The following is a 12,944-nucleotide window of genomic DNA, read 5'->3' on the forward strand; positions in this document are numbered from 1 at the left end:
CCCATCGATGGCGATAACATGCTCTGGCGTCGGCCCACCCTCTGACCTGTGGCGGTGGGCCCATTGCTTAACGGTTACAACACTGTAATATGCCCTGCTAGTGGGCCGAGCACTGGGATAAGAACACTAGCGGTGGGCCCACTGCTAGTATCCCACACATGAAAGGTATGGGCCCACTGCTGGTAGAGGTCAACATGGTGACAATGGGCCGACGTCTGCTGGCTGTCCAGTTCATGACAATGTCAGGGTAAATGGGAGTTCAGTTCAGGTAACATGACTGAAAGGTGTGCAAGTGTAGTCTTCTCGAATTGCCCTGCCAAACAAGTGAGTGGATATCTTATACAATTAAGAGGACAAATGCTCACCCTGCTTGTAGTTTGTATTCACTTGCTGCAACACTCCGATGAGGCGCTCGAAGGGGAACATCCACCAGCCATGGACTGAACCGAAGCGCATGAGGAAGTCACCGAGGTGAAGTGCATTGTGGTGATTGGGCATCAGGGTGAGCCCGGGCTTCAGCTCCAGGATGTCGGAGAGGTAAGCGTGCATATGGATTGTATATCTGGTGCGATGATTTTCTGTAGTCCGATATGAAGTGGCTTGATGAACTGCACAGGCCAGCCGCATCGTGCAGTGAGCGAGATTATGACGGTGCTTAGACTCATCTGATAAGTTGTCCAGTCGTTCGCGGTGCCAATGCTTCATGATCGAGACAGGTAATTCGAATTCTATTGCAGCTTTCCAGTGATCGGCTTTGAGCTTGCCTTGGCCTTTCGTACCCATGTTTGCAGGTGGTCCAACGGAATAAATGGGGCGGGATGTCTCGGCAATGTCAGCCTGTACGTGTTTGAGATCTCGTTTGCGAAAAGCCCGTATTGACAAGCTGTCCACTTCATCCTGTCTGTCTGCAAGCTTCGCTGTGGCTGCATGTTCAGCTGCATATTCTGCTGTGTACACTTCTCCGATCAGAGTCTGAGGTGCAAGCTCTGCAGTATTGGGGGTGCTTGTCAGTGGGGCGCGGTCTGTAGCAGAAGCAGAAGGGCGAATCCAAACAGCAATGGTCGCATGCGTCTGTGTGTAACCCGTTCACCGAGTCTGATGTGAGATCAGTGTTACCATTCGAGCTCAATGTGAGTGCATACCAACACATCGGCGAGCACCGATTTTTTCATCTCGTGAACAGGGCGAGGTAACCGGAAGCTGAGCTCCCCGCACATGTGTCCCAGGGTGACTTTATTGAAGCGCAACAACAAGCGAGGCTCGGGGTCCTTCAGCAGGAGGCGTTGAAGGCTGATCAAGTCGTTCTCCTTGATTTTGCGCGAGTTTCCAGCATCCTCATGGTCCCCTATAGGTACGTCCATTCCAATCACTTTTCTGCTGTGGAACTGGGTTACTCCGAGAAAGATGTTATGCATCCCGTCGATGACCTATGCGCTGAACGGGATCCCAATACGGTAGGGCGATTAAGTTCGGACCATTGAACGCCAAACTCCTTAAAAATGCGTTTTCGCTCTTCCTGCGTGTCAGTGTCGCGCCAGCGGACAGCAGCTTCCAAGATCTCTTCAGCCGTTTTCATCTTCCAAGTCGTCATGTCAATGTTATTGATACTCTGCTTCTTCAAATGGCACTGCGAGCAAAAGCACCTGCGCTATGGCTGGCTTAATCCGCCAACCTTACGAGATCCTGGCAAGTCAGTGATGACGAGGGCGAGCGCTGAGCATACACAGCGACCGTGAGGATAGTCGTAAGTTCTGTTGTACAAATGCCGCGCTCCCAGGAGACTAACAGTTGGTCGACCAGCGGGCGGAGGAAGTGATTAGTGCTCTCGAGCTTGGGGCTCCTTGGGTCCAGGAATAATGCCCACGAGATATAGATTATCGGTTTTGTATCGCATGCTCGGCGGAAGGTATAAACACGACATAGCCATCGACCCCATTGAAATCAACAACCCTGCGATTTTGTTGAGATATGGGTTGAACCAGTCCACCGAAAGGGCCCAAAGTAAGCGTAACTCGCCCTCAGCTGCATCGGCGAAGGGTTTTCCGTCCGGTCCCTGCATGTTGGCGACGGCAGATCCATCGGTGATGTCGCGTAGATTGTAGCAATCTCGTATTGCCTTCCCCTGTCGGAGGATCTCCTCCATCCCCGGTCGGCTGATAAGCCCACCCACAAATGCATGGAAGTCTTGAACGATGAAAGGGCGTATAGGAGAGCGAACGCTTTTGCCGTCCAGAACGCGAGTAGTCGTCAATCGTGAGTTGCAAGGTTTGCTGCGTGGGCCGCTGCGATGCTGACAACGACTCGGATAAACAGGTATATCATCTTGATATGAAGGCGCATATGTGCAGCAGCATGACGGACAAGTTGCGTAAACTATGACAACAGCCTCCAAATCGAAGGCTTTCCGCACGCCACGAATGTCGCGGGGGAAATGATCTAAAATCTGCTCCTCACGGTAGGATAATGACCGTGTGCCCTGGCGCAGTGCAGTGTCCAGCAAAACCTTCAACATCTGCAATGCGAAGTTACAAGTTGTTCGCAGCACCTGACTGAGCAGCTTCAGGATCAGTACTATGAACACCGCCAAGAGCAGAAGGGGATCTCCGCGCTGCAGCGGGTGGTCGAAATAGCGACCTAACGTCGGTGAGTGATACTGGCTTGAGTGAGCAAGAGAGACCACTAACTTGTGGTGATCGCATCTGGCGGTGCTGCAGGGCCCTTCACCTTTTCAATCCATTCTTGCATGTCTGAAATGTTAGAGGTGAGCTGTTCTAACATTGCATCGTGCAAAATGATCATTGATTGGTCGCGCAACATCAACTTCTCTAGCTTGGCGCAGGTTTCCTGAAACCAAGCCAGCTCCTCGCACAGTGTAGTGCAGGCAGCCGCAGCAGCTTTGCTGTCTTGGGGGGCCACAATACCCTCATCTTTTACACGTGAAGTGCTCAAGAAACAGTCTCAGATCTCGTAATCGACAATCCAGAGCCCAGGTAGGGAAGTGAGTGGGGGTGGAATGGGTGGAAGGGGGGACACTGTAGGCTGGGAGGGGGCACTGTTGAAGATGGGTGCCGGGCCGGTGGTGGGGGCGGTGGCGGCAGTGCAGACTCTGCGGTAGGTTCATCCGTGAGTGCGTCCTTCAAAGTTAATTCAAAGATCCGGTCTGCTAGTTCGTCGCCTTCGAGCACAGAAGATGTCTGGTACTTTTGGAAGTAAATATTTCTTATGTGTTTTTGTTAATTGCTTACCTTCTTGCGTCTTCTGTCTGCTCTCTGATGCGTGCGGACCATATTCCAATCTCTAAACTGACCCTGACAGTTGAACGTTTTGGAGTAGCACGGCCGTGCTCGGCCTGCACCCTTCGTCGCGGGCATGGGATTAGGGCTGGATCACTAAGGGGCAGATGCTCATGATATTTATAGACACATGTTTATAGACAGGCAGCAAATATAGCGTAAGTTTTACATGATTGCATTGTGATATGAAAATCGCTAATCTCGTTACATCCATTGTTCATGGAGCGGCTGAGAAGGTCAAATAGACATGCGAACTTCCGATAAGTTCCCCATTGTTGCATTGTAGTTTGACAGTCGCTGGTCACAAGGCACAGTGTTGTGGTGCGAGATATGAGCAGGCGAACGTGAGAGGACGGGCAAGTCACCTGCGATGTCGCAGCCTTCCAGTGTGCTCACTGCCAACAAGGACGGCTGGTATAGGCCAGCCGTCAATACAGACGCAGGAGTCCAGTCAACTTTGTGAGTGTAGTTGCATATCGCGTGGGTACGTTGGCTTACATTCACGATAGTATGGCTCTGCGGAATGACTTGGCAGAGGAATTCACCGTAGGTAAGAATATTTTTCTTCTACGACCTTGTCGAACTTAACGCTGTTCGCCCCTGGTGTAGAGAGAATGCTCTGTCCCCACCCTACAATTCCCAGGTCATTCATAGATTCTCACGAGGGACTCGCCGCCAGCACTCATATGGACGAAGTGCAGCCTGCTCCCCTTCAGGTGGACAAGGCACAAGGCGCTCCTCCTGGCTTGGATGGTTCAGTCCCTCAGCTAGGGTCTGTCGGTCCTAAATCCCTGCCTTTGCTTGCCCCTACGCATCACATTGAGCCGCGGCAACCTACTCCGCCCCCTGCGAACATTGGAGGAATGGCAAAGGAATCCCTGGCACCTGCGCTGACAGTTGAGGTCACAGCCATGCAACAGCTGGTCGAATTTATCGGCCTCGCTGTCGATCAATTGGTGCAGAAGGCACTTTCCAACTTCACTCCGGTACTCGAACGCCAGAACGAGATCATTAGGCAGTTGGCCCCTCTGGCTACGCTTTTACCGTCGGCGCGGGCATCGACGTCTGCCAAGAACGAAGGGCGGTCCACTGTCTCCCACCCCACGCCAAATGGTGAATATGATGGCGGAGAGGAGGATAACGACGATTGCGATGATGCGCCGATCTCGCGTGTCAAGCGCTTCAGAGGAGAACGTGATAACGTCTTTCATGTGAGTAGCACACTTATAGCTTATTCTCGTTCTGAATTAACCTACAGGATCGCTTTCGAGAATACCTGAAGGTGAAAGGTCTTCTACCAAAGGCTCGAGACAGCCCCCTCTCTCCGGTCCCGAAGCCGGAAATCATGCAAGCATGGCACGATGGTGAGGGGGATGGTCCCGATGTCACTGCTCCCCTGATCGAGTGGTCATTGCCGCTGAGTTCTGCATGGAACAAGGAGGTGATCCACATCATCACTGAGGAGTTTCTCAAGCAGGTAGCAGGAGGCGAGCACCCACCGCTTGTGTCTGATCCAGCATGGACAATCACGACGGCATCACAGTGTTGCCTGCGCACGCTGCAGAATGGGCCTCACAAGCGATTCACAGAAGTGGAATTAATGGAGGACGAAGAAGTGGAGTCAGCGAGGAACACTGCGAAGAAGCAACGTAGGAAGAACAGTCGCAGGGAGACGGTACGTCATCTCAGTCTTTGATTTCGATTTGACTTATATATATTTGAAGGTGTATAAACGGCGTGGTGACATCATCGAGGTCAACCTTCAAGACAATCCGGCAATCTGGGGAAAAGTCAAGATTATCCACATGGCCTTAGGTCAAGGAGGCATGAGTTCGGACGAGACCGATGGCGAGTATACTCGTCGCAACGACAAGAAAGTTCGACGTGTTTGCTTGCCATGGCGCCATCCCTCTCTTGCTGCGTTTTACAGGAACGTCGATTCTTATGAGGATGTGCACCCACTTCATCTCACGGAACAAGGCAATTACTCGCTGTCTCGCATCTTTGAAGCAAATGTGTCGTCATCGTCCAAGAGAAAGCTGATCACGCAGTTGCCGAAGAACTTCTACAACCCTGACTGGATGAAGACTATCACTCGTGCTCAGCGCAGTACCCTACAGTTCAAACTGGCATTCGAAATACCTGACCTCGTAAGAAGCGTCTTTGTGTGTCGTCATTTGCTGGCTCACGTGTGAACCATAGCCAGAATTCGCGGCGAGGAGAAACTAATGATACGGACTTAGGCAAATTACCTTCCACGGTGATCGCGGATGCGCTGACAGATCACATCGGTTGTAGTAATTGATCGAAATACTATTGTCATGTGTAGCTCCGTGCAGAGAATTCTGAGTTCTGAAGCTTCCTGAGCTGCCAAGCTGATCCGACGGTCAATGATTCTGCGTGCATCGCCATCTCATTATCCCTTATCGGTCCCATCCAGATATGCAGCGTTATTGTTCTCGTCATTGGCTGAAACACGATGGTGGATCCCCAGGTGAGCTGATGCGCCTGTTCACATGCTCTGTTCGTGAACTAATCATTCAGTGCCACCATGGGCACTGCTGGACCGGTTGTGCATTGTCCGCGGTGAATCAATGGTAAGTCTTCCATTGTCCGCTTCAGATCTCCATTGTTCTCACTGCTTCGTCACTCACCCCGCTGAAGTCTCGGATGCACTATGCGCTGGTCGCTCTCGAGCATATTTAACTTCGAAAGAATCTCCATCCCACACTGTCCCATGGGCTCGAATTATAGCACGCTTCGCTCCAGTTCCCCAAGCATACTTGGGAAACGGTCTACTCTCGATGATGCTCTTGACGCACCGCCAGCGAAAAGGCTCATGTCAGAAGTAAGCTTTCTGCATCCTCTGACCTGCAAGCACATATACCAATGATCACAGTTCTTGCGCGCCTTGAACCATTGCACAAAGCAACAGCGCTGTGGATTTGTCGAAGATGCCCAGGTACGAGTTCTATGCTTTTCATGCCGGTAGTGTACTCATTGTTTAACCTTTAGGTTTTGTCCAAGCGTCGCCATGAGGAGGACGATTCGCAGCGTCACAAGAAACTTAAAGAAGATGATTCCAATTCACAGACTGATAAGAGGGTTGTTGTGCATGCGGTACGGTCTGCATCATGCAGTCAGTATTCAGACTGATGCACTTTCTCAGACACATCATCCAGTCAATTCAAAGCACGTATTTCCCTTTTTGATGCTCCCGGTCGAGCTAGGCAATATCATTCTCCATATTTTGGCGAACGATCGTGACACGTTATACACACTTTCACTTGTGTCTGGGCTTCTCCGAGTCTACGTACTGCCGCTCTATCTAAAGGCCGCAGGCTTCATTGATTCCTCGAACAATGTCGGTCCAGTCATAACTTATGAGCACACACGGCCCGTCATCGTGTGGCGCGGCATGCAAGGCCTTCCTACTCCCCCATCTATGTGGATCTGTATCATCGCGAATGCAGCAATGGCCAAATGCCAGCTTTACGGGTTGGCGGGATTCTTCATCTCGAGTCGTACCCAGCTCGCTATATCCAACATTGTCATCGAGCTTCACAACGCGCGGCTCGCTCTAGCCACATGCAAGTTCCTACAGACCGTGGCCACGTCAGGGGTGTCGCACCTATGTCTGAAGTTGCTCTAGCGATCTTCGAGCTATCGAGTCTCCTGAAGACATCCCTGTCGTCAACTCCGGTCTATTTTATCCTCGTCTGCAGAAGATGCAGGTCAAATCTGCCGTATTCTTCTCTGCGGAGTACATTAGTTGGATGGTTCACACCCTCAACAGTGCAGCGCTCACTGCGCTCGATCTCCAGCTCGACAACAGAGGTTCACCATCGTGGCGTCTTATTTTACCTCACCTCCACATGGAGCATCTGGAAACCCTCTACATCGATGGTGCGCTACCCATCAACACAATTTTCCGTTTCCTCCTTCATCATCCCAGCATATGTGAGCTCCGGATTGGTCACTTTACTCGCCCTGGTTTCCTCCCCTACACCGCCCATCCACCTAATATGGACCACCTCGAAGTCCTCGTGGGTTCTCACGACTACATAATCCCCTTACTTGCACGGGGTCTTCCTGCACTGCAGCGTCTTGTGGTCATACTGGATCATCCTTTCGCGATTGGCCTATTTCTCAATTCCGAGCTCCGAGGGGTGATAAACAGTGCTCGACGCTGTACGCGTCTCCAAGAGCTCGACATCGCCCTTCCCTGTGGTTACATCGCACAGCCAGAATCCGACTCGTTCTTCATTGTAGACGACCCACAACACCTTCGCACGAAACGCGGTCTTTCGAATGTGCGCACGATCACCATCCGCGCTACATGGGACGCAGATGAATTTACCTTATCTTCAACTCATCTGAGTGTTCTTGTAAGTTGCCCATTTCATTCGTTGCTTCGCCGCCATTCACATCAGCACAGAACAGCTTACCGGGGTGGCTAGATCTCTTTCCTTCGGTACGACACTTGCGTATAGTCGAGGGGCGCAGCGTCAAGTTAGACGCCAATCGACGTGCACAAGTCACTCAATTATATTGTGCTTGTCCTTACCTAGAAGATATATCGATGTATGTGGGGGATAGGCGCCTGGCAGAGTGTTGGAAGTGCGAGATCTGATGTATTTCCATGTCATGTATGTGTAAAGAAGTCAATGCCATTGAGCTTGCTGATGATTGTCTTGCGAGATCAGCCTCCAACCTGAAGACTTTCCATGACTTCCGAAGGTCATTTCAGGCACAGTAAATAAAAGTACAACAAACGCGGCCGACAATTATACAGAACCCCCGCGGAATGCCCCACACCCGACTGCCTCCCAGTAACCTTGTGCACATCTGATCAGTCAGGTTATCTACCGATATAAATCACTCATCTTAAGGACTTACGTTAGACCGCCTCAGTAACATTGGAGAAGGGCGGCGCGGAGGAGGGCGGCGTGGTGGAGGGCGGCGCAGCGGAGGGCTGCGCGGTGGAGGGCAGCACGGTGGAGGGCGGCGTGGAGGGCGATGCCCCTCCGGTGTTGATACCAAGGGCCGCACGAATGATCTCCACAGCCCGCTGCACCTTCAGTGCGATAGCCTCAGTCTGACTTACGTTGGCGCTAAGGGCCCGAATCTGGTTCTGTAAGTCACTGATGGAGGGTGCTGAGGCCACAGCAGTGCAAACAATGTTAATATTGATTCACGTCAAAATGTATAATCATCACTTACGACCACAATTAGCCATGAGGATCAGTTTGGACAGTAGTGGGGGGATGGTGGTGGTGGTGGTGGTGGTATGCTCCGAACGTGAGATGGGGAAAGACTCGGAGACACCGCAATATATATAGGCATACCCCTCATGGGTCCCACGTGCCACGAAATTTATAATCTGACAGATCCAAAACAATAGACGCATTTTCACGAATTTCGCATCACGTACTCTGGGGTAAGAGAGGGTTCCCCATAGTACGCGAAGCGAAATTTGTGGAAATGCATCTACTGTTTCCTTGAAAGGTAGCTCCAGACTTATGGTGGCTTCAGACTTATGGTATAGTTATGTCCACTTCAAATGAATTTATTTTCAGCAAGGATTATAGAAAACTTATTTAATCTATCTTTAAATGTCCACATCGCCGAGCGGCACTTTGCGCACGCATGTACCTCGCCTCGCCCGTCTTCTCATCGCGAGTCATGCAGATGGCCTGGCAGAATGAATTGACGAGGTCCTTCGTGGTCTATACTTATCCTGTCGAGTCTCACACGTGACCTTCGCAGCCTTCGCGGGTGCCTGCCTAATGGAAGGACTAGAGATAATTCTCCGTCCGCAAATGGAGCGCAAGATACATTAATATTGAGCGAGGTACATGACACGAACAGCGAAACCAATGCCCCCCGCAAGCAGCTCAGGCACCTGGGAATAGTGAATACAGGTGTCATCAATAGGATTTTGATCCACGTACGCACCGTAAGGGGGAGGGGGAGGGGTGCTCAATGATCCTCGCTCGGCGTGGACCAGCGCAGCCAGGTCGGCTGTAGCCTCTGCATACTCTCGAACATGAACTGCACGTCGTCCCGACTGTTCGACTCGGAGCTCCATGGTCTTCACCTCCTTCTCTAAGATAAGGATCAGCTGCATTAATTTTTGTTGTTCACGCTTTAGGTCCTCGATCTCCTCCAGTAAGGACATGCGCGTGTCCAACGAAGGTGGACGGGATGTGCTCGCCACGTCCGTCTCGGTACTAGATTTTGGACATTGGACTGGGGACACGGAGACCTGTAGGCGAGTAACGTCAGCAACTGAAATGTGGACAGCGAACTTCCGCATCCACCTTGTCTGACATATTTGCGGCCGACTTTTCGAAATTCTGAGGGAGTAGCGTGGACAGCGAAATCCGGGACGGATGGCGATGGGTTCGCGTTATCAGCCTGGCAGCAGCAGGCAGGATATATAAAGGCAACATACCTGGGATTAGAAGCATCGTGCTGGATGGTTCCACGAATACCTGTTGCGGAAGTCAACGAGAAGCACGGCGTCAGCACGGAATTCATGTAAGCGATGTGCATAGAGCACTCACATGGTACGCTCAGGTGGTCGATCGTCGTAATTTCCGACCATTCCATGAATACGCGCCAGGTATTGTAGAAAGCGGAGACGTCGAGACCTTGACGAAGGACCGGTATTTGCGAGTGATCGTTATGTAGCATCTGTAATATCTGTATAGCCAGAGTGAGCCGTGGACGATACGTCCATGGGCAACAACGTACGGTTCCGGGCTTTCAAGCAGAGCCAATATTGGCCTGTGGGTTGTTCTAGCGGCTCAGGCGCCAATTAATGGTGCGTTTTCGCGGTTCTTATGTTTATGTTTGGTACAAACCCGATATGACGCTCAATCATCAGAGATGTGGCTCGGATGGCTATGATACAGGTTCTAATACAATGTATACTATTGGCCCCTAATTCAAACAGGCGCGGCGGCGCACACGAGAACAGCTCAGCGAGAAAGAGGGCACCTGCACAGAAGAGGGCGTTACGAGGAAGCCCTCAGGGCATCGAAGTGGGCAAGGAAAAGGGCAGCGATGACGGCACTGGAGTGGAAGAGGGTGATGGCATCGACAATGACAACGGCGAGGAGGGCATGGGCGAGGAGGAGGAGGCAGACATGGTGATGGAAGAACTGGCCAATATTGCAGGGATGATGGAAATTCGAAGGCAAGGAAGAAGGCGCCCAAATTCTGGACAGCGGCCAGATGGCGCACGCGGTGTATTTGTGCGAGACAAACAGAGGCTGAGAAGCGGCTCGTGACAAGCGGCTCATGACAAGTGGCCCGTGATGTGTGGCTGCCTTATTTGCGCGGGACAAAGCGACGGGATGCGTCAAAACTCCGCTGGAGGTGGAATGGGTGTTTCTTTCCTCTTGTTCTCGTTCCACCACCATCTCTCAGCCGTAGCGCTTGTCATTCGCTATGTGGCCTGGAGCCTTTAGTAACGTTGTAGTGTAGTTCGCTCTCTTTTGTAGTTTCATTGTTATTTATTCTTGTGGGGTCCTCATTATCTTTAGCTATAGTATAGGTAGCCAAGCTGCCGGACGGTTTGTTTCATCACCCTTTTGCGCCGGTTGCATACCAGAGTGGGATACAATTGAATTGCAGCTGATTTGGTTATTGATTACCTTACGCGTAAAAATTTCTGAAGACCCTTGACATTAACGCACCCGTGCAGTTACAGCCAGATCGCGCCAGGTCAATTGTACACGCTGAGGTTGATAGGCTGACAGGCTGACAATAATGTATGTGCACGATATGGACGAAGGGCGGTGTAGCTATACTGACATGTTTCTCAATGTATAGGAGAATGCGGCGCTTGTGCATGCTCACGCATAACTGCAGGAGCAGCTGCTACATCGGAAATCTTCTCGGTGACACCTCATCACCAGCAGTGCGACGTTGAAGGACATTGCGCGTGTTACTCGGAAGTAATTGTACATGTGGGCTGATTGATGATGAACGCCTCGTGGTCGAAGCCTCGTGTACTCCAAGCGACATCTCATAAGATATGATTGCTCACATCTAACGGACACTATCCCGACCTCTCAGTACCACTGACGCTGCCATGTCTTCAAAGTGTGCGCGGAAAGCGGTAAGTACTGCAGTCAGTTCTTACATTTTCAATCCTCATGCATGGAATGCCAAGAACCCATACTTGGATATCGAGGCTATCGTCGACAACGAGGAGGAGGAGGAGGAGGAGGAGGAAGAAGAAGAAGAGGAGGAGGAACTGGGTAAGTGTCTCAGCTGTGTTATTGGATATATCTTACAGCTTATTTCCAGCCGAGTTGCTCGCCGACGTCCAACGCACTCAACAAGCTCGGGCGCATCTTGATAATGCATGTGTTGGCGACGATGCTGCTGACGCAGAAGCCATGGCCCAGTCTATTACGGAGAGAGACATGGTGGCTAGACGTGCACAGCGGGCCTCGCAGTCGGGTGGCGCAGTCGTCTCTCTTGCCCCCGATGGAATCCACCTTCAAGCTATGGAAAATAGTTTCCTCTCTCCTTGGGTGTGCATCTCGCGTGGTACATATGAGCACGATGTGGCCTTCATGGAGTCGCGAGAGGACTCTCTCCTCCGCGTCTGGGTGGTTCCGCGCTTGCCTACTACAAAAAAGCGGCAGCACGGAAGAACTTCTCAGCAACCGATGCCGCCAGCATTACTGAAGGAGTTGTTCGGAGAGGCTGTGACAGAAAGCGAAGGTGATCGGCTGATACATATTCTCAAGGGCAAGAAGTTCAAAGGCGGCCTCCTGCAGCTCGAACTCACTTTGGACCGGGTGACTTTCGACGTCCACACGACTCGAAACGACGTATTCGTCTTTAATGCGGCGAAATTCGTGCCAAAGACAGCGATAGCGAAGCTCATTCTATTCTGTGTTGACTTCGAACCGGCTGCAGGCACGCGTGTGATCATTATACAGGGCGAGCAATGCGGCCTCATCGGTGTTGTGCATTCAGTCATTAATGGACAGGCTACGCTAACCAATCTCTACCACGAGAAGTTGGATGACGAACTTTCGTCTCTCGTGCTACCTGTAACTCAGTTACACCCCCTTTGGGCAGTTGGCGATGCGGTCAAAGTTAAGACGGGCCTCCATGCGGGCTTGGAAGGGCAAGTGATTGCCGTGGATGATTTCGATGTCACGATTGTTCATGCGAACAAAGTCGAGGTATGCTGTGCACTTCTCATGCAATTGCAATCCTTAATAGCAGAACTTTCCTCAGCATGTATGTTCTACGTACGACGATGCTTCCAAGTACTGAACTTTTCTCAGCGAACTAGAAACCCAATAACAGGAGTCTTTCATACTTCTTCTGTGTTGGAAACCTCTGAGGTATGTCCCACCACCTGCGACGTTATCGATGCTCAAAACTCGATATAGCATCATGTGTTACCCTGAGATCTCTTATCACAGAGTCCGAGGCAGAATGGACCTCGATACAGCCATCAGTGACAGTATCAAGGCCGGGAGAGCAGCACCCCTTACGCTCTGAGACGCAAACAGAGGAAGAGGTGGAGATGGAGCTTGCCCTCAAGCATCCTGACCAACGGAATCCCGACATCGGGCGAGTGGTGCATGTCATCAAAGGCCCTTTGAAGGGATT

At 51.4% G+C, this 12,944-nt stretch overlaps 8 protein-coding genes across 8 annotated transcripts; 4 read left to right on the top strand and 4 right to left on the bottom strand.

Annotated features, from left to right (window-relative positions):
- Positions 1-242: 242 nt before the first annotated feature.
- On the bottom strand, positions 243-1,361 carry SCP_1200010 (hypothetical protein; the record flags this gene model as incomplete). The annotated part of the gene is made up of 3 exons (XM_027762889.1): positions 243-313; positions 366-1,071; positions 1,143-1,361. The coding sequence occupies 3 exons, from the start codon at positions 1,359-1,361 to the stop codon at positions 243-245; spliced, it is 996 nt and encodes a 331-aa protein (XP_027618690.1).
- Positions 1,362-1,816: 455 nt separating this feature from the next.
- SCP_1200020 (hypothetical protein) lies at positions 1,817-2,745 on the bottom strand (the record flags this gene model as incomplete). Its single annotated transcript, XM_027762890.1, has 2 exons — positions 1,817-2,634; positions 2,685-2,745. 2 exons carry the CDS (start codon positions 2,743-2,745, stop codon positions 1,817-1,819), a joined length of 879 nt encoding a protein of 292 aa, XP_027618691.1.
- A 918-nt stretch (positions 2,746-3,663) lies between these two features.
- Positions 3,664-5,522, top strand: SCP_1200030 (hypothetical protein; the record flags this gene model as incomplete). Its single annotated transcript, XM_027762891.1, has 6 exons — positions 3,664-3,752; positions 3,803-3,843; positions 3,903-4,504; positions 4,552-4,968; positions 5,018-5,443; positions 5,496-5,522. The coding sequence occupies 6 exons, from the start codon at positions 3,664-3,666 to the stop codon at positions 5,520-5,522; spliced, it is 1,602 nt and encodes a 533-aa protein (XP_027618692.1).
- Positions 5,523-6,030: 508 nt separating this feature from the next.
- On the top strand, positions 6,031-7,786 carry SCP_1200040 (hypothetical protein; the record flags this gene model as incomplete). The annotated part of the gene is made up of 6 exons (XM_027762892.1): positions 6,031-6,141; positions 6,229-6,255; positions 6,309-6,413; positions 6,463-6,908; positions 6,946-7,681; positions 7,754-7,786. 6 exons carry the CDS (start codon positions 6,031-6,033, stop codon positions 7,784-7,786), a joined length of 1,458 nt encoding a protein of 485 aa, XP_027618693.1.
- A 407-nt stretch (positions 7,787-8,193) lies between these two features.
- On the bottom strand, positions 8,194-8,532 carry SCP_1200050 (hypothetical protein; the record flags this gene model as incomplete). Its single annotated transcript, XM_027762893.1, has 2 exons — positions 8,194-8,450; positions 8,517-8,532. 2 exons carry the CDS (start codon positions 8,530-8,532, stop codon positions 8,194-8,196), a joined length of 273 nt encoding a protein of 90 aa, XP_027618694.1.
- Positions 8,533-9,132: 600 nt separating this feature from the next.
- On the bottom strand, positions 9,133-9,992 carry SCP_1200060 (hypothetical protein; the record flags this gene model as incomplete). The annotated part of the gene is made up of 3 exons (XM_027762894.1): positions 9,133-9,561; positions 9,627-9,790; positions 9,863-9,992. 3 exons carry the CDS (start codon positions 9,990-9,992, stop codon positions 9,133-9,135), a joined length of 723 nt encoding a protein of 240 aa, XP_027618695.1.
- Positions 9,993-10,198: 206 nt separating this feature from the next.
- SCP_1200070 (hypothetical protein) lies at positions 10,199-10,591 on the top strand (the record flags this gene model as incomplete). Its single annotated transcript, XM_027762895.1, has 1 exon — positions 10,199-10,591. The coding sequence occupies one exon, from the start codon at positions 10,199-10,201 to the stop codon at positions 10,589-10,591; it is 393 nt and encodes a 130-aa protein (XP_027618696.1).
- Positions 10,592-11,397: 806 nt separating this feature from the next.
- On the top strand, positions 11,398-12,602 carry SCP_1200080 (hypothetical protein; the record flags this gene model as incomplete). Its single annotated transcript, XM_027762896.1, has 4 exons — positions 11,398-11,424; positions 11,479-11,566; positions 11,616-12,508; positions 12,564-12,602. The coding sequence occupies 4 exons, from the start codon at positions 11,398-11,400 to the stop codon at positions 12,600-12,602; spliced, it is 1,047 nt and encodes a 348-aa protein (XP_027618697.1).
- Positions 12,603-12,944: the final 342 nt, after the last annotated feature.

Source organism: Sparassis crispa (assembly GCF_003851025.1).
Source record: "Sparassis crispa DNA, contig_000010F, whole genome shotgun sequence".
Lineage (NCBI taxonomy): Eukaryota > Fungi > Basidiomycota > Agaricomycetes > Polyporales > Sparassidaceae > Sparassis > Sparassis crispa.